The following is a 20,796-nucleotide window of genomic DNA, read 5'->3' on the forward strand; positions in this document are numbered from 1 at the left end:
ATTAGTTTATTATAAAGCACACTTATATTGTGAAAAGAATTATATCTAAAAGTTTATAATTGGCCATATTCATTGTTAAAAAATTAACTTTACTTTATGCAGTTCAACGAAATATTACGCTACGTCAGTCTTCTCATGCAAATGCCTCCCTCTGGAATGTGGGCGAGAATTCTTAACACACACTGATTCTTCGGTAAATTATACGCTACGTTAAGTCTGAATACTGCATAAAATAAAGCAGATTTATGTGCATTTCTGAAATTTACAGTGACAGTCCAGCGAGATTTTTCAGCGGGACAGCAGCATTTGAACAATAAGAACGTAGTGGGCTGGAAAACTTTATTACATAGGGGAGATATGTGCCACATGTACTACAAGTTCGAAATCAAGGTACCACGTTAACCCCGGTTTGATTTAAATCGTCATTTTGATTTTCATTCTTGTACTTTGACGTTTCTTTGTAGCAAAAATTGTGTGGTTACGTCACTGTCACATGATCGTTAAATGTCATACGTCACCAATCAGAAATTGACTTTGCTCACGTGATATGATATGAAATATGGAAGTTCGAATACCGTTTTATATTAAAGATCGTATTAGTTTTATTGCTTTCGGGTTGTGTATATCTTGGATCAGTTATATAACTAACTGAAGTCTATTTAATTTTTTCGGTAAAATTACGAATTTGGGAGTGAGTATTGCTTCGTTTCATATCGGTTTTATCGCAATTTCAGTCCATGAAGGTGGTAGATATTAATCGAATTTACAATTTTTTTCGTTTTCCCTGTCACGAGGAAAATAAATGAATTAGAACAACGAAAAATGATTCTTTGAATAAAAATTAGTTACGCGCATTAAAGTAAGAAGCGGCAAAATTTCTTACTCCATAGTAAAGAGCTAAAAAAGGTATGTGGCATAATACGAATTATTTTCGTGAGTGACCGTGGAATGTATGAATTTTTTAAAAGTGCTATTAGATGACCAGTTTTGACTAATTTGAGATAATTAAATAATGGTCACTACATCTAATGGATTCTTTTATTTCTTGGCAACTAGACACAAAAAAGTAGTCAACTATTTTTTGAGTAATTACATCGGTAGTGATTTTAGCAACCTGAGTCGTTTGAAACTTTGGCTAAAATGTGTAATTTGGCACAGTTTTATTATTACTGCACATGAAAACAACGCCCTTTTATTTAAAATTTGCCTGTCAACAAGTGCTGGAAGTAATTTAGTAAGTAAAATATGAGCGAGTTCTAAAATCATGTAGCCATGAGTTGAAAGAGTCGTTTTATACAAGTGAATTTGCCGCCTCGTTATGATGATGGATGCCAATCATAACCTAACTTGTCAATTCAAGACCTGACACAATACCGACTGTTGCACATACGAAACTCAAATGCCGCTGCAATCGTCCCATTCATCTCCACTGGACCACTATTCAGTTACCGAACCCCAACGTTTCTCCACGTTTCGTGCAGCGAAAGCGCATCTTCAGCGTCGAGTGCTTCCAGGTTTGTGCGGTGTCATCGTTCCGTTAGCCGAAGATGCTCGTTCCGCTGCACCGAAACGTTGCCGGTTGCGGTGCCGCTCCCTTAATATATACAGAGTATATAAACAACGTTTATTGATGTTTCGATATTTGTCTGGACAACAGCTAATCGAATTAAAAATTAACAACAAATCGTATATATCATAACACATGGATACTGATTACCGACAAGATGTAGTAGCTCTGTACAAAAGCAAGCGACTTGCTTCAGCAAGTGCGCGCCAACTTGATGAGTAGGCCATATGGAAACATGCGCCGCCTGCACCATGGATTCAGCAGGTATTACCCGACTGGATACATCACTAATAATAGAATAATGCAATGCACGGCTATAACAACACTAACCTAAACGTTGATAAGCATTCGCAGAATGATGATATTTCGTAGACACTGAAATTAGACTTAAGCCACGCACGGAAATCGCAACAGATGGCATGGTACTACCAATCCGGGGAGATCAACCTTAAGATTCGGCTTGGGGCGGCAGACACGCGGGATCTGCCGGATTTCGCCGGTCCAGAGTGGAGCTTTGGAGGTGGCGTTCTACAGATGAGACAGACTGTAGATCGTCTGTCCCCGCGTGTCTGCCGTCCGAGTCGAAAGAACAGGCTATAGACACGTAAAAACAACTTAGCTTTCCATTGTTGTACAGTGACACTATCACTTGTTACAGATTATAAAGGAATGTCGCATTCGATGATTGTTTTTACGCTTCGCCTAACGCCTAAGCAACAGATTTAAGTCAGATATTATCATGTATTTGAGCAAGATCTACTGTAACACGAGTTTGGGAAAAAAATGACCGTTCTTAAGTGGTCTTCCAACCGAATCGACTGATCTACACAAAGCAGTCGGAGAACGAAGTAGCATTAAAACTTTAAAATTACACAACCTATTCTATACTTTCCAATAAATGCTGATAACATTGATTAGAATGTTTACATGTCTAAGAAATCTAACATTCTAACGATTGTACATAATAAATATCCCAAGTCGTTCGGTAATAGAGAAAATTGTGCTCTAAAAACATGTAATCTATTAGCCTGAGAAACATTAGACCTAACACAGTGTTGATGTAAATTTTTTTTTTTTCTTTTGGGATGATCAGTACAAAATCCAAGGCAACTTATTATGTGTTTTCTAGCAATACGTTTTGATTGCTCACTTTTAAGCTCATCCTTAACAACTACGATAAAATCATCACGTCCAATCTATAGTCGGAGTAAATTTTGGGTTTTGTTCGTTGCATGAAAAGTTTGATTGTGTTGGCGGATGGAGCAGATGCAGACCCAAAAAGCGGAAATCTGGGTGGTATTGCGGGGTACCCTGTAGCGGTTTGGAAAATGCAGTGGTTTTGGGTCGGTTTTCCAAAAATACGAAAGATAGGATCGGTGCTAATGTTAAAATTTTACACAAAAAACGAGATATATGTTTGTTTTATTTACCTTTCCCCACTACAGTGAAAATAAGTTGGGGGATAATTAAACATAAGGAAAGTTGGTAGAACTGGATAACTTCCACTTTTATACTTGAAGATTTTCAGTTATTATTTTTGTACGTATTCAGGATGTCTCTGCGACCTGATGACATTGATTGTCCAGTCGTGACACAATTAGCTCGCTGGGACACCCTGTATATCTTGTTTTTTTGCGTGTGCTGTGCACACTGTTATTTTTTCATTTTAATCTTTTTTTTTTGGATAGTTTCGAAGTGTTTTAGATTTATTTTAATTTTCATACAAAGTGGTGAAAAGAATGGAAAACAAGTGTATAGATAAACAAGTGTAAAATTAGCTCAGTAAACCATATTAGAAGCTCCATTTTCTTCTAATTCTTTAAAGTTGTTCTTACAATTAATTTTATTATAAATAGGTGCTAAGTGTACTGTGTATTTTGTACTGTGATACCGTGTTCCAGCAAATGGTTTTAAATATTATACAACACTTAGTTAAATACATACATGCAACCAATTATACATCAACCACAAGTGAAAACAATCCATGAATCCAAGAGTTTCCTAGCAAAAATTCAACTTGTACTTTTGTGGAATCATAATCATAAAATAATATTGTGGTGTCCCAGTTTAAATTCAAATTTCGCGCTGAGAGAAAAAACGCCACATGGTGAGCATTAGGGGTACCTAAGTTAAAGTGAGTATAATTTTATGAAAGAGCCATTGTTTAAACGAAAATTAATTGACGCCTTTGTGTAAATTTTTTGTTGGTGGAAACTTGATAGAGTGTGGCATAATTTAACATCGTGGAGATTTTTCCACCAAGAATCAACAATAAAATCAACGAGGTGAAGTCCTTCGGCGCTTCGTTGTGATGATGATTGTTACTCATGGCCAGTCATAATCTAGCCGTCTTAAGCTTTTCAAGTAACCGTATTAGAAATCCAGTGATAGATTTTCCAACAGCAATTTTTTATAGTCGCGTTGTATTTTAAGACCAACGAAGGGAAAGAGGTAGAATTTAGTGGGATGAAAGATAAGATTGGGGCGTCCCGTGGGAGCTCGTAGGTGGAGGATTTCCATCGAGGCTTCACCTTCGGTTAGTAGTTTGTACGAAATTAAGATTTACATTTGTGGCTTCTGCGTTAGTTTCCGGCAGCCAATTAAAAAAGCTATTATGGAAGAAGACCGATTACTGAGGAAGTAATTAAACCTTTTGTTGCCCTAAATTGGCAAGTTGTATAAGAAGCCAAAAAAACGTTTTACTTCATCGATTTATCTTTCGTGCCTTTAGAAATGTGTTGTGACGATTATTGTTATTATTATTATTTGATTGTTGTAATTTTTGGATCTGCACCTTAGTTTTTGAACCTCGGTCGTGTTTGGAGTTGGTGTTAAGCCTCATTTTGATTACACATAAGCAGCCGTTACACGGGGTTGTAAAATCGTTATGAGCTTCCCAAATAAGCCGCATTTACGCTACAAGTTTCTCGCGGAGATTAAAACCTACAAGTAATGTTAATTGACTGTTAATGTTAAAATACAAAACACTTGAAACCTGTACAGTATTATCTACAACCACATAGAACAGGTCCCTATCACTGGTTGTGAAACTGGTTGCGTCCCGAGTACTGCCACCAGTAGCGCCTGATCTTGCCGAGCAAGTACTCGTAGTCGCGCATGGCCAGCCCCGTGATGGGGAGCCCCGGAAAGCACCCGGTGACGGGAAAGAGTAGTCAGTCGTCTGCCTCCATCCCTATCAGCTCCGCCTGCATCCTGCCCTTGTAGCGGCAGCAGATCGTCATGCAGAAGATGCGCAAGGCCAGCCGGAACTGCGGGCTCATGGTGATCAGGATCATCGACTTCCAGAACGAGTTGAGGAACCCCAGCCAGACGATGCCGAAGTGGAGGAACTGCACCTGGATCTTGACGCCCGTGAAGTACTCGTACAGGCGCACCCCGATGTAGGGCGTCCACGAGGCCCAGAAGGCCAGCACCAGCGAGAACGACATCAGGTGGCTGGGGTTGGACAGGTTCTCCGACAGCGCCGTCACGTACTCCTTGTCGTGGAAAGCGTAGCCGGAGCGCAGCTTGCGCAGCATGTTGAAGATGTACGTGTAGGTGTAGACGATGGTGATGAGGCTGGGGCCGAGCACGAGGATGGAGAGCGTCACCGAGTAGGCGGCCATGCTGCCCCAGTCCAGCATGCAGATGTAGGCGTCGCTGTCGAAGACGGGCTGGTTGAAGCCGAGCAGCGGGGGGCAGCAGAGCATGGCTGCGGAGATCCAGGTGAAGGCCATCCAGCACTGGCACCGGGTCTTGGTCTGGATGGTCTCGTAGCGGAGGGGCTTGCGCACGGCCAAGTAGCGGTCGACGCTTATCCACATGAAGGTGTACACGGTGACGGCCCAGAGGGTCACTTCCACGTAGCCGACGAGGCGGCAGACGACGTCGCCGTACACCCAGTCGCGGACGACGGCGGGGTACACGGACAGGGGAACAACGAGCAGGCCGCAGAGGAGGTCGGCCACGGCGAGGGAGAGGAGGTAGCAGTTGATCACCTCCGAGGGACCTGCAGACAAGCAAAATTTTAACACGGAATGCATACATTATGAGCCTCTTCAGTACATTCATAAAATAAACGGCCTAGTAGTGAGTCAAAAAAGCAAATAGTTCAAGTCAGATCGTGTACATGATTTGAACCTCGTGGTATATTGGTGTCGAAGAAAAGGACAGTTGACAAAGAACTGGGAAAGGTTAAATATTCTACCTAAGTAGACCATTACTTTGAAGTATTTAATAGTTCAACTGGCAAGTAAAAGGTCAGGTCATGTCAGATCAGGTCAGATCAGGTCAGGTCAGGTCAGGTCAGGAAAAAAAAAACGAAAAAGGCAAGGATGATAGAACAAAGGAAGAATTGGATGGCGGAAATAACTACTTGTAGAAGCAAAAGGAAAGTGGTAAGAATCTCCTACAGTCCTACTCTTTCGTGGGCTCTCACACCTTCCTGTAGGGGTGTTCTGAAGGTACCTCCGTCTTCTTCAGGAGAAAGAAAAAGGTCACGTCAGGTCAGATAAGATCAAATCCGGTATAATCTATATGCATAAAATCCTTATCCTGATCTGACCTAATCAAACTTCTGTTTTCTACCTCTAGCTTGTTTTGTTCTTCCATATTTTCGAATAAAGTCCTAGAGCTTTCTTGAAACACCACCGGCTACTTTTCCTCATCAATTTTTTCATTATTTAATATCTTAATTTTTTTTTAATTTTAGATTTTTCAATTTTACAATATCTCAATTTAACAGTTTTGAAAATTTTCGATTTTTCAATTTTTCGATATTTTAAAACTAAAATTTTTCGATTTTTGGCTATTTCAATTCCTCGATTTTTCGACTTCGGATTATTTCAATTTCTCGATATATCGACTCCTCGACTTTTCGATTTCTCGATGTGTCAATTTTTCGATATTTCCAATTTTCTATTTTCTAATGTTTCGATGTTTCGATTTTTCAAGTGTTAATTTCTCATTTAGCAACATTTTAATTTTAGGCATTTTTCGATTTCTGGATTTTTCAAGTTTTCGGTATTTTAATTTCTCTGTTTTTCGTTGTTCCGCGATTTTTTCGTTTTAGATATCTGAATTTTTCGATACGTATTTCAGTTTTACGAATTTTCAATTTTTAAAATTTTTAGGTATTCGAGTTTCTAAATTTCCGATTTTTCGATTTCCCAATTTTTAAATTCGTCAATTTCTCAGTTTTTCGCTGTTTCAGTTTAGATTTTTCAATTTTTCAATTCTTCAATTTTTTCATTATTTAATTTCTTGATTTTTTTTTTATTTTAGATGTTTCAATTTTACAATTTCTTAATTTATCAATTTTGTAATTTTTCGATTCTTCAATTTTCTATTTTTCGATTTTCCGATTTATCTTTTTTTTTAATTCAAGTTTTTATTCATTTCTTAGATTTTTCGGTTTTTCGATTTTTCAGTAGTTCGATTTTTTAATTTTTCAATTTTTTTTAATTAAATTTTTTCAATTTTTAATTTTTTCATTTTGGGTTATTTCGATTTCTCAATTTTTCTCGATTCCTTGATGTTTCTATTTCTCAACTTGTTAATTTTTCGATAGTTCGATTTTTGCATTTCATATTTTTTCGATGTTTCGATTTCTCAATTTTGCAATATTTCAGTTTTGGGGGAATTTTTCGATTTCTGGATTTTTAAAATTTTCGATATTCTAATTTTTCAATTTTTGATTTTAGGTCTTCGATTTTTCGATTTCTCAATTTTTAATTTTTCAATTTCTCAGTTTTTCGCTGTTTCAGGTTAAACATTTTTCAATTTTTCAATTCTTCAAGTTTTTTATATTTAAATTTCTTTATTTTTTCGATTTTTTTAATTTTAGAATTTTCAGTTTTACAATTTTTTAATTTATCAGTTTTTATTTTTTTTATTCTTCAGTTTTTAATTTTTTCGATTTTTTGATTTATCAGTTTCTTTGGAGTTCTGGGAATTTTCAATTTTTCTATTCCATACATTTTTGATATTTGAAGTTTTCGATTTTTTAAATTTTAGGGTTTTCGATTTCTGGTTTTTTGGACATTTCAGTTTTTGGATTTTTTAAATTTTCGATTTTTCAGAATTAAAGTTTTTCGATTTTGGGCTATTTCGATTCCTCGATTTTTCGACTACGGACTGTTTCGATTTCTCGATATATTGACTTTTCGACTTTTCGACTTCTCGATGTGTCAATTTTTCCAATTGTCTATTTTAACAATTTTTCATTTTATCAGTTTTAAAATTTTTTGTTTCTTCAGTTTTTTCGTTTTTCGATTTTTCAATTTATCTTTTTACTTCCCGAGCGTAAGCAAAGGAAGTATTGTAATCGAGTCCGTCGGCCGACTCTCTACTTTTACGTTTTCTCGATCTTTCATGACCCCTAGAAGACGAAGAAATAGGTCTCCCATTTCCGTCTGTCTGTCCGTCTGTCCGTCTGTCCGTCTGTTCGTCTGTCCGTCTGTCCGTCTGTCCGTCTGTCCGTCTGTCCGTCCGTCTGTCCGTCTGTCCGTTTGTCCGTCTGTCCGTCTGTCCGTCTGTCCGTCTGTTGTCACGGATTTTTATTAGACAGATAATCTCCGAAAGTACTCGACCGATTGTTGTGAAATTTTGTATTTATATTAAGAATATCATGTAGATGGTAAAACGCTAACCAAAATTTGTCGAATCATCCCCACCACTAAAGCGATGACGTCACTTCAAAATTGTACATAGTAAATGGGTTTTCAATTGTATAAAATAACATAGTCCTACACATGTAGTTTACAACTCTGAATCGACTTTTCACTCGAAACGTCCAGATTTTTGGAAAAAAAAATCAAAATTATAAAACAACATTTTGAAATTTAATTTTTAATCTGCTAACCAGAATGCTTTGAAATGTTGCAGATGTTTTAAGGCTATAAAGAGCATCATAAATCTTTAGTCAAAAAATATTTGCTTATCCCCTCCAAAAACTTGATGACGTCAGCTCAAAAGTTTGTGGAATAAATCATATCTAAAATGTACAAAATATGATGAGTCTGTACTTGTGAACTATCACTCCATTAATATTTTTTGGATTTGCATATACAGGGTGACTCAAAAAAATTAATGAATGCGTAAATATATTTTATTGATTTAATCAGGAACTACAAAACCGAATGCTCTGAAATCTTGCAGATGTTTTAAGGTCATAAAGAGCATAATAAATGTTTAGTCAAAATATATTTGCTTATCCCCTCCAAAAACTTGATGACGTCAGCTCGAAAGTTTGCCGAATAAATCATATCTAAAATGTACAAAATATGATGAGTCTGTACTTGTCATTTATCACTCCATTCATATTTTTGGATTTGCATATGCAGGGTGACTCAAAAAAATTAATGAAAGCGTGAATTTATTTTATCGATTTAATCAGGAATTACAAAACCGAATGCTTTGAAATCTTGGGAATATTTTAAAGTTATTATAAGCATGGTAAACTTTTGTTCAAAATGTATTTGTTCATCCCTCCTAAAAAATTGATGACGTCACCCTTAAATTTTGCTGAATAAATCCTATCTAAAATGCAAAAAATATGATGAGTTTGTACTTGTGATTTATCATTCCATTCATATTTTTTAGATTTTCTTAAGAGGTGGTTCAAAAAAATTAATGAAGTCAATTTATTTTATTGATTAAATTAAAGGCAACACTTATTATTAGTATTACACCCCAACCAACCCAATTTGGTAGACACAAAATTTGTTAAAGGAAAAACTCGGTTGAAACATAGGGTAGCACGCTTATTTACATCGACTTTAACATTACAGACCTGCATTTGTTTTATGCGTTCACTTGATTCCGCGAATGTGAAATAGACATGTTTATAATCAACCAATTGTGAATTTCACCGTCAAGAATTAAAATAAAACCCAATGTTTTATATAATAAGCGGAAGTCGAAGCAATAAAACCGACGGTCGTTTTGTTTACAGTTTCTGTGTTTGGCTCTCACGTATGCTGTTACGCCTGTCATCTTAAATTAACAATGTTTATACATACACGATTTTCAGTTGCCTCTGATACGTAGGTATACGTGAGTAAATTGTTTCGTTATTTTATTGATTATTACAAATCAATATTCAAACGACCCAATTCATTTTCCCGAAAATTTGAGAATATAATAATTTTATTCTTAGTATTACACTACATCTATCCCAACTGATATACGTGTCCTTGCAAAAATGTTGATGACGTCATCGCAATTTTTTTTTAAATTCCCACTACAAAAATGTAATGAGAAAAAAAACACAATAGGCATGCAGTCGTCAAGTTTCCGACAGCGAGGGAACTACTGTCTAAACTCTTTAGACCAATTTTTTTTTAATGTATTTTTTTATTCGATCTTGGGTTATTTTGATTTTTCAGTTGTCCGATGTTTGAACTTTGGAGTTTTTCCATTTATTTATCATTTTTTTGAAATTGCAGTTCTGGGAATTTTCAATTATTCTATTGTACAAAGTTTTGATATTTGAAGTTTTCGATTTTTTAAATTTTAGGGTTATCGATTTCTCGTTGTTTGGACTTTTCAGTTTTTGGATTTTTTAAATTTTCGACTTTTCAGAATTAAAGTTTTTCGATTTTGGGCTATTTCGATTCCTCGGTTTTTCGACTACGGACTGTTTCGATTTCTCGATATATTGACTTTTCGACTTTTCGACTTCTCGATGTGTCAATTTTTCCAATTGTCTATTTTAACAATTTTTCATTTTATCAGTTTTAAAATTTTTTGATTCTTCAGTTTTTCCGTTTTTCGATTTTTCAATTTATCTTTTTTTTTAATGTAATTTTTTATTCGATCTTGGGTTATTTTGATTTTTCAGTTTTCCGATATTTGAACTTTGGAGTTTTTCCATTTATTTATCATTTTTTTGAAATTGCAGTTCTGGGAATTTTCAATTATTCTATTGTACAAAGTTTTGATATTTGAAGTTTTCGATTTTTTAAATTTTAGGGTTTTCGAGTTCTCGTTGTTTGGACTTTTCAGTTTTTGGATTTTTAAAATTTTCGACTTTTCAGAATTAAAGTTTTTCGATTTTGGGCTATTTCGATTCCTAGATTTTTCGACTACGGACTGTTTCGATTTCTCGATATATTGACTTTTCGACTTTTCGACTTCTCGATGTGTCAATTTTTCCAATTGTCTATTTTAACAATTTTTCATTTTATCAGTTTTAAAATTTTTTGATTCTTCAGTTTTTCCGTTTTTCGATTTTTCAATTTATCTTTTTTTTAATGTAATTTTTTATTCGATCTTGGGTTATTTTGATTTTTCAATTTTCCGATATTTGAACTTTGGAGTTTTTCCATTTATTTATCATTTTTTTGAAATTGCAGTTCTGGGAATTTTCAATTATTCTATTGTACAAAGTTCTGATATTTGAAGTTTTCGATTTTTTAAATTTTAGGGTTTTCGATTTCTCGTTGTTTGGACTTTTCAGTTTTTGGATTTTTAAAATTTTCGACTTTTCAGAATTAAAGTTTTTCGATTTTGGGCTATTTCGATTCCTCGATTTTTCGACTACGGATTGTTTCGATTTCTCGATATATTGACTTTTCGACTTTTCGACTCCTCGATGTGTCAATTTTTCCAATTGTCTATTTTAACAATCTTTCATTTTATCAGTTTTAAAATTTTTTGTTTCTTCAGTTTTTTCGTTTTTCGATTTTTCAATTTATCTTTTTTTTAATGTAATTTTTTATTCGATTTTAGGTTATTTTGATTTTTCAGTTTTCCGATATTTGAACTTTGGAGTTTTTCCATTTATTTATAATTTTTTGAAATTGGAGTTCTGGGAATTTTCAATTTTTCTATTTTTCATATTTTTGATATTTGAATTTCTGTTTTTCAGTTTTCATTTTTCTCGATTTTTTGTTTTCGATATCTGAATTTTTCGAAACTTCAGTAGTAGGAATTTTCAATTTTTCAATTATTTGATTCTTCAATTTGTTAAATTTATAAGTTTTCGAGTTCCTAAATTTCCGATTTTTCGATTTCCCAATTTTTTAATTTTTCAATTTCTCAGTTTTTCGCTGTTTCAGTTTAGATTTTTCAGTTTTTCAATTCTTCAATTTTTTCAGTATTTAATTTCTTGATTTTTACTTCCCGAGCATAACCAAAGGAAGTATTGTAATCGAGTCCGTCGGCCGACTCTCTACTTTTACGTTTTCTCAATCTTTCATGACCCCTAGAAGACGAATAGGTCTCCCATTTCCGTCTGTCTGTCCGTCTGTCCGTCTGTCCGTCTGTCTGTCCGTCTGTCCGTCTGTCTGCCGTCCCGGATTTTTATTAGACAGATAATCTCCGAAAGTACTGGACCGATTGTTGTGAAATTTTGTAGTTATATTAGGAATATCATGCAGATGGTAAAACGCTAACCAAAATTTGTCTAATCATCCCCACCACTAATGTGATGACGTCACTTCAAAATTGTACATAGTAAATGGGTTTTTTCCTTATCCTGATCTGACCTAATCAAACTTCTGTTTTCTACCTCTAGCTTGTTTTCTTCTTCCCTATTTTCGAATAAAGTCCTAGAGCTTTCTTGAAACACCACCGGCTACTTTTCCTCATCAATTTATAAATTCAGAAATTACACATTTCATCGAGACACGACCCCAGCGCATAAACTTTAGTTAATGCTCGGAAACCGGAAGAACGAACCATCTCCAACCAAAGCCCATCAATTCCATAAAAAAATTACTACCCTTCCGTATTCCAGTAAGCGCATCTATCATGTTCGGCCAATAAAAAAGCTCAATCACAGAAGTTCAATAAAAATGTCTTCTCATTTATTTATTTACGGATAACGCCGCCATAAAACCGAAGCAGCGGATCTAGCAAAAATGGCCGAGGGGTTTTAGTGCTTCCGTCTGCACCTTTACATTTTACGTAGCTCGTAGGAGATATTCACTTCGTTAAAAATTCAGGGATTCTCTCATATAACGAACATCTGCGGAAAAATAAATAATTTCCGCAGCAAAACCTTTCCGATAAGGGTCAGCTGTAAAAGTGGGACAGGACGGGCACTTAAGAGCCTAAAGACCCTAAGTAAACATCCCGTACTAATTGGCGTGTGCTTTATTTACAACATTATAAATGACTCTTCGAAAAATAGTTAAGGGGTGCATAAATCCAACCCTTTATGAATTCAACCCTATATCGCAGGTTATTGATGCAGCCAGTGTTGTCACAGTGAATTACTGTTTATTCATAGAAATAGATTTATGGGTTCCGTGAATGGCTTACGCCCACGTTAACATCTCTAACACTTCCCCATTATCCAGAGACATCGGTTATTCAAATAGGTGCGTGTTGTGGGTAACGAACGATATCCTTCCACTAATAAACACTCCACTACAGTTATTACAAGTTAGTGGTGTCAGTGGTGGGAGTGGAAGAAGTTTGCCATAAGTGCTCGCACACAATGAATATGGAACGAACATCAAAACTTTCTTTTTTCATAAGGCGTTCATCCGTGTCAAGCCCTTCCGGATAAGAGAGAGCCGTTCTTGTCTTTTTTGTCAGCTTTTTTCTAATTTAACACAATCTTGTGTCAGGTGCTGGAAATTTCCTGCATTTGCTCCGCATATTCGCTATAAGTAGGTCACGGCTTTGTTTCTGTCGTCGCCTTTATTTCTTTTAGTCTTATTGAAACATGGAACATGCTGTTTCTGCAGATAAGCCGAAGATTAACTTTGGGTGTTTTATCGGGGGTCAGTCAGAGGCTGCCTCTGTTTTCAGTCATATACTTCAACTATATATTTCAATATTCTATTATTAATGTTAATTTCTGAACTTCGTTTCACCTACAATTTAATTTTGAATCTGCAAAACCGAATGCTTTGAAATCTTGCAAATGTTTTAAACATATGATAAGCATAATACATTTTTATTCAAAATATATTTACTTATCGCCTCCAAAAAGTTGATGACGTCAACCCAAAATTTTGCCAAATCTAAAATGTCCAAAATAGGATGAGACTATACTTGTGATTTATCATTCCATTCATATTTTTTAGTATTGCTTATAGGGGGTGTCTCAAAAAAATTAATCACTGAGTCAATTTATTTTGTTGATTGAATCAAGAATTGCAAGACTGAATTTTGAAATATTGCAGACGTTTGGAAGTTACTGTTTGACATGGTACGTTTTTAATCAAAATATATCTGTTTATCAAACCCAAAAACTTGATGACGTCATCTAAAATGTGCAAAATATCATCAGTATATTTTCGAGTTATCTTTTTTTTATTGTAAGTTTTTGTTTTTCAATTTTTATTTTTCTCGATTTTTTTGTTCTACGAATTTTCAATTTTTCAGTTTTTGATTCTTCAATTTTTAAAAATTTTTAGGTTTTGAGTTTCTAAATCTCCGATTTTTCGATTTCTCAATTTTTTAATCTTTCAATTCTTCAATTTTTTCATTATTTAATTTCTTATTTTTTTTTAATTTTAGATTTTTCGATTTTACAATTTTTCAATTTATCAGTTTTTAAATTTTTCCATTCTTCAGTATTTCGTTTTTCGATTTATGTTTTTATTTATTTTGGGCTATTTCGATTTCTGAATTTTTCGACTTTGGGTTATTTCGATTTCTCAATCTCTTGAAGTTTCGATTTCTCGATGTGTTAATTTTTCGGTATTTCGATTTTTCCATTTTCTAATTTTTCGGTGTTCCGATTTCTCAATTTTGCAACATTTCAATTTTGGAAATTTTTCCATTTCTGGACTTTTAAAATTTTCGATATTTTAATTTTTCAATTTATTAATTTTAGATCTTCGATTTTTCAATTTTTTAATTTTAGGGTTTTCGATTTCTAGTTTTTTGGACTTTTCAGTTTTTCGAATTTTTAGAATTAAAGTTTTTCGATTTTGGGCTATTTCGATTCCTCGATTTCTCGATGTGTCAATTTTTCCAATTGTTTCATTTTATCAGTTTCAAAATTTTTTGATTCTTCAGTTTTTTTGTTTTTCGATTTTTCGATTTATTTTTTTTTAATGTAAGTTTTTATTCGATTTTGGGTTATTTTGATTTTTCAGTTTTCCGATATTTAAACTTTGGAATTTTTCCACTTATTTATAATTTTTTTGAAATTGGAGTTCTGGGAATTTTCAATTTTTCTATTCTTCATATTTTGATGTCTGAATTTGTATGTTTTTTAAATTTTATTTTTCTCGATTTTTTTGTATTCGATATCTGAATTTTTCGAAACTTCAGTTTTACGAATTTTCTTTTTTTTTTAATTTTTTGATTCTTTAATTTTTAAAATTTTTAGGTTTTCGAGTTTCTAAATTTTCGATTTTTCGATTTTTCAATTTTTAAATTTTTCAATTTCTGAGTTTTTCGCTGTTTCGGTTTAGATTTTTAAATTTTTCAATTCTTCAATTTTTTCATTATTTAATATCTTAAATTTTTTTAATTTTAGATTTTTCAATTTTACAATATCTCAATTTATCAGTTTTGAAATTTTTCGATTTTTCAATTTTTTGATATTTTAAAACTAAAATTTTTCGATTTTTGGCTATTTCAATTCCTCGATTTTTCGACTTCGGATTATTTCGATTTCTCGATGTGTCAATTTTTCGATATTTCCAATTTTCTATTTTCTAATGTTTCGATGTTTCGATTTTTCAATTGTTCTGTTTCTCATTTTGCAACGTTTCAATTTTGGGAATTTTTCGATTTTTGGATTTTTCAAATTTTCGATCTTTTTTTTAATTTAAGTTTTTACTCGTTTTTTCGATTTTTCAGTTTTTCGATTTTTTTATTTTCGATTTTTTGAAATTAAAGTTTTTCAATTTTGGGCTATTTTAATTCCTCGATTTTTCGGCTTCGGACTATTTCGATTTCTCGACATACCGACTTCTTAATGTGTCAATTTTTCGATATTTTGAAGTGTTCGATTTCTCATTCTTCAACGTTTCAAATTTGGGAATGTTTCCATTTCTGGATTTTTCAAATTTCCAATATTTTAATTTCTATGTTTTTCAAAATTTATATTTCCCGAATTTTTTTGCTTTCGATATCTAAATTTTCCGATAGTTCAGTTTTACGAATTTTCAATTTTTCAATTTTGTGATTCTTCAATTTTTTTAATTTTTAGGGTTTCGAGTTTCTACATATCCGATTTTTCGATTTCTCGGTTTTTAAATTTTCAATTTCTCAGTTTTTCGCTGTTTCAGTTTAGATTTGTTCAATTTTTCAATTCTTCAATTTTTTCATTATTTAATTAAGGTACTTGATTTTTTTATTTTAGATTTGTTAATTTTCTATTTCTCAATTTATCAGTTTTTAAATTTTTAAATTTTTTAGTGTTTCATTTTTCGATTTTTCGATTTATCTTTTTTTTAATTTAGGTTTTTATTCGTTTTGGGCTATTTTGATTCCTCGATTTTTCGACTTCGGATTATTTCGATTTTCCGATCTTTTGGTGTTTCGATTTCTCGATATGTCAATTTTTCGATATTTCCAATTTTCTATTTTCTAATGTTTTGATGTTTCGATTTTTCAAGTGTTCTGTTTTTAATTTAGCAACGTTTCTATTTAGGGAATTTTTCGATTTTTGGATTTTTCAAATTTTCGATATTTTAATTTGTTTTTCAAATTTTATTTTCCTCAATTTTTTCGTTATCAATATCTGAATTTTCCGATACATGTTTCAGTTTTACGAATTTTCTATTTTTCAATTTTTTTATTGTTCAATTTTAAAAATTTTTAGGTTTTCGAGTTTCTAAACTTCCGATTTCTCAATTTTTAAATTCATCAATTTCTCAGTTTTTTGCTGTTTCAGTTTAGATTTTTCAATTTTTCAATTCTTTAATTTTTTCATTATTTATTTATTTTTTATTTTATATTTGTTAATTTTACTATTTCTCAATTTTTCAGTTTTTAAATTTTTCTATTTTCCAGTTTTTCATTTTTCGATTTTTCGATTTATCTTTTTTTTTAATTTAAGTTTTTACTCGTTTTTTCGATTTTTCGGTTTTTCGATTTTTCAGTTTTTCGATTTTTTTATTTTCGATTTTTTAAAATTAGAGTTTTTCAATTTTGGGCTATTTTGATTCCTCGATTTTTCGACTTCGGGCTATTTCGATTCCTCGATTTTTCGACTTCGGACTATTTCGATTTCTCGACATACCGACTTCTTAATGTGTCAATTTTTCGATATTTTCAAGTATTCGATTTCTCATTCTTCAACATTTCAAATTTGGGAATGTTTCCATTTCTGGATTTTTCAAATTTTCAATATTTTAATTTCTATGTTTTTCAAATTTTATATTTCCCGAATTTTTTTGCTTTCGATATCTAAATTTTCCGATAGTTCAGTTTTACGAATTTTCAATTTTTCAATTTTGTGATTCTTCAATTTTTTTAATTTTTAGGGTTTCGAGTTTCTACATATCCGATTTTTCGATTTCTCGGTTTTTAAATTTTCAATTTCTCAGTTTTTCGCTGTTTCAGTTTAGATTTGTTCAATTTTTCAATTCTTCAATTTTTTCATTATTTAATTAAGGTACTTGATTTTTTTATTTTAGATTTGTTAATTTTCTATTTCTCAATTTATCAGTTTTTAAATTTTTAAATTTTTTAGTGTTTCATTTTTCGATTTTTCGATTTATCTTTTTTTTAATTTAGGTTTTTATTCGTTTTGGGCTATTTTGATTCCTCGATTTTTCGACTTCGGATTATTTCGATTTTCCGATCTTTTGGTGTTTCGATTTCTCGATATGTCAATTTTTCGATATTTCCAATTTTCTATTTTCTAATGTTTTGATGTTTCGATTTTTCAAGTGTTCTGTTTTTAATTTAGCAACGTTTCTATTTAGGGAATTTTTCGATTTTTGGATTTTTCAAATTTTCGATATTTTAATTTGTTTTTCAAATTTTATTTTCCTCAATTTTTTCGTTATCAATATCTGAATTTTCCGATACATGTTTCAGTTTTACGAATTTTCTATTTTTCAATTTTTTTATTGTTCAATTTTAAAAATTTTTAGGTTTTCGAGTTTCTAAACTTCCGATTTCTCAATTTTTAAATTCATCAATTTCTCAGTTTTTTGCTGTTTCAGTTTAGATTTTTCAATTTTTCAATTCTTTAATTTTTTCATTATTTATTTATTTTTTATTTTATATTTGTTAATTTTACTATTTCTCAATTTTTCAGTTTTTAAATTTTTCTATTTTCCAGTTTTTCATTTTTCGATTTTTCGATTTATCTTTTTTTTTAATTTAAGTTTTTACTCGTTTTTTCGATTTTTCGGTTTTTCGATTTTTCAGTTTTTCGATTTTTTTATTTTCGATTTTTTAAAATTAGAGTTTTTCAATTTTGGGCTATTTTGATTCCTCGATTTTTCGACTTCGGGCTATTTCGATTCCTCGATTTTTCGACTTCGGACTATTTCGATTTCTCGACATACCGACTTCTTAATGTGTCAATTTTTCGATATTTTCAAGTATTCGATTTCTCATTCTTCAACATTTCAAATTTGGGAATGTTTCCATTTCTGGATTTTTCAAATTTTCAATATTTTAATTTCTATGTTTTTCAAATTTTATATTTCCCGAATTTTTTTGTTTTCGACATCTAAATTTTCCGATAGTTTAGTTTTACGAATTTTCAATTTTACAATTTTGTGATTCTTCAATTTTTTTAATTTTTAGGGTTTCGAGTTTCTAAATATCCGATTTTTCGTTTTTTAATTTTTCAATTTCTCAGTTTTTCGCTGTTTCAGTTTAGATTTGTTCAATTTTTCAGTTCTTCAATTTTTTCATTATTTAATTACTTGATTTTTTTATTTTGGATTTGTTAATTTTCTATTTTTCAATTTATCAGTTTTTAAATTTTTAAATTTTTTAATGTTTCATTTTTCGATTTATTTTTTTTTTAATTTAGGTTTTTATTCGTTTTGGACTATTTTGATTCCTCGATTTTTCGACTTCGGATTATTTCGATTTTCCGATTTTTTGGTGTTTCAATTTCTCGATATGTCAATTTTTCGATATCTCCAATTTTCTAGGAGTATTTTCTAATGTTTCGATGTTTTGATTTTTCAAGTGTTCTGTTTCTCAGTTAGCAACGTTTCAAATTTGGGAATTTTTCGATTTCTGGATTTTTCAAATTTTCGATATTTTAATTTCTATGTTTTTCAAATTTTATTTTCCTCGATTTTTTCGTTTTCGATATCTGAATTTTCCGATACATACTTCAGTTTTAGGAATTCTCAATTTTTCAATTTTTTATTCAATTTTAAAAATTTTTAGGTTTTCGAGTTTCTAAATTTCGATTTCTCAATTTTTAAATTCATCAATTTCTTAGTTTTTCGCTGTTTCAGTTTAGATTTTTCAATTTTTCAATTCTTGAATTTTTTCGTTATTTAATTTCTTGATTTTTTTTTTAATTTTAGATGTTTCAATTTTACAATTTCTCAATTTATCAATTTTGTAATTTTTCGATTCTTCAATTTTTTATTTTTCGATTTTCCGATTTATCTTTTTTTTAATTCAAGTTTTTATTCGTTTTTTAGATTTTTCGATTTTTTCAAATTCAATTTTTTCAATTTTTAATTTTTTGATTTTGGGCTATTTCGATTTCTCAATTTTGCAACATTTCAGTTTTGGGAATTTTTCCATTTCTGATTTGTCGATTTGTCGATTTCTCGATTGTTTAAATTTTAGAATTTTCGATTAATGTCTCAATTGCTCGATCTTTCGATTTTTCGGATTTCGATTTTTCAGTTTTTGCTGGGTGGTACTTCAGGAACGTGGAAAATTCTGTGGAAATAATTTAAATCTTTTTTGGGGGAATAAGAAGCCAGGCAATATTTTTATTAACTTTTGATTGAAAAATATAAGCATTTGTTCGCTTTATCTGTAGCTACACTTTGTTTTAATAAAGGGGTCTTAGTTTGGCTGGATTGTATGTCCTCATTTGGCTTTTGTTCAACAATACTTTGTACCTTAATGTCCTAGCTTAACCAAACAACTGAACCGGACCCAACCAAAATAAAAACAATAAAACTAATACCTCTGTAGCAATACAAAGACGGCTTTAGCTGCCCTTTGTATGATAACACAAAAGAACTAAGTTTTATTTTATTAAACTTTAGAAATGCTGTAATGGATTTATTTTAATGTAATAAGGAAAGCAACTCATAGCAAACCTCCCTAAAATAAATGTTACCGTGCCCTTACAATCTCTAAATGTCACAACCAAAAAACAAGCATAAAGTCATACCTCTGAAATTAAGGAATGTAGCGATGATGAGTATATTGGTGACGATGATGGCGATAGCCATGATGAAGATGATGCCCGCTTGGGTAAGACCCTCCAGCGTGAACACGATTTCCATGTCATCGTTGGAGTCACTGAAAATGATCATAGTAGAGGTGGTGTCCCTGGTACGGAACATGCCGGGTCCGGGCCGCTAGCGAGTCGGACGAGGCTGTGAGCGCGGCCCCGGATGCAGGTGGCGCCACCTACCCGCCATGCCGTTGCAAGGATCACCTGGACAAGGACTCAGCACTCCGGGTAGTTCGCATCGAACTCCTGCAACAAAAAGGATCCGATTACGCCACAGTCGATACCGCTGCCAGCCGGGCTAATTTTACTGGGGTTTTACGTCACGACGGAGGAAAGCAACGTACATTATCCAAATTTTTTTGAAGTTCCGGAATTCAAAGCCGCCCTCCCAATTAGCAGTAAACAAAGCCGCTCCAATCGAATTAAGAATTAGCCCCAAATATCGAAAACTCGTAAACCACCTTCCCTACACTCGTCGCAACATAAACCTTCCCGAATCTAAATATAAATTGAATTTGAATGCAGCGCCGCCAGCGTCGGTCGGAGCGCTGGTTTCTTAAACGAACCGGGTTATTTGCATTTAATCTGGATTTGGGGTGATTGGATCATCATTCTTTACACCCACCTCGTGTTGCTTTGATGTTAATCAAAGCTGCTGCTGCTTTGTTTTCCGCTTAATTTAGCCAGGGAATGCGGGAGTGCAATTACCGTTTTCTTTATGTCAAATAAATTCCAACTTTTGGCCGGAGTCAAACCGAGCCGACGTTCAACAATGCGAAAACGTTTTTCCGGAGCAAACAAACGCCATCTGAATCATTTTTCATCGCAGCGAGAGTTATTGATGGCGCTTTCGGGAGTTTACAGAGTTTGAGATAGCTTTTGTAGATCGTTCATGGTTGTGCTTGTG

The 20,796-nt window shown here is 32.5% G+C and overlaps 1 protein-coding gene across 3 annotated transcripts in view; it reads right to left on the reverse strand.

Annotated features, from left to right (window-relative positions):
- Position 1: 1 nt before the first annotated feature.
- The window catches only part of LOC135139250 (G-protein coupled receptor 52), a 149,498-nt gene continuing 128,703 nt past the window's right edge, over positions 2-20,796 (reverse strand). For 2 of the 3 annotated variants that reach the window (XM_064069412.1, XM_064069411.1), the window contains 2 exons: positions 19,824-20,135; positions 2-5,576 (listed from right to left, as the gene is read on the reverse strand). In XM_064069412.1, coding sequence (XP_063925482.1) covers positions 4,741-5,576; positions 19,824-19,998 — 1,011 coding nt within the window. In that variant the 5' untranslated portion in view covers positions 19,999-20,135 and the 3' untranslated portion in view covers positions 2-4,740. The remainder of the gene's footprint in view (positions 5,577-19,823; positions 20,136-20,796) is intronic. The other variant, XM_064069413.1, reaches the window with a different exon arrangement.

This window comes from Zophobas morio, unplaced genomic scaffold (assembly GCF_036711695.1).
Source record: "Zophobas morio isolate AGI-343-1 ecotype UQ-CSIRO unplaced genomic scaffold, CSIRO_AGI_Zmor_V1 ptg000031l, whole genome shotgun sequence".
Classification (NCBI taxonomy): Eukaryota; Metazoa; Arthropoda; class Insecta; order Coleoptera; family Tenebrionidae; genus Zophobas; species Zophobas morio.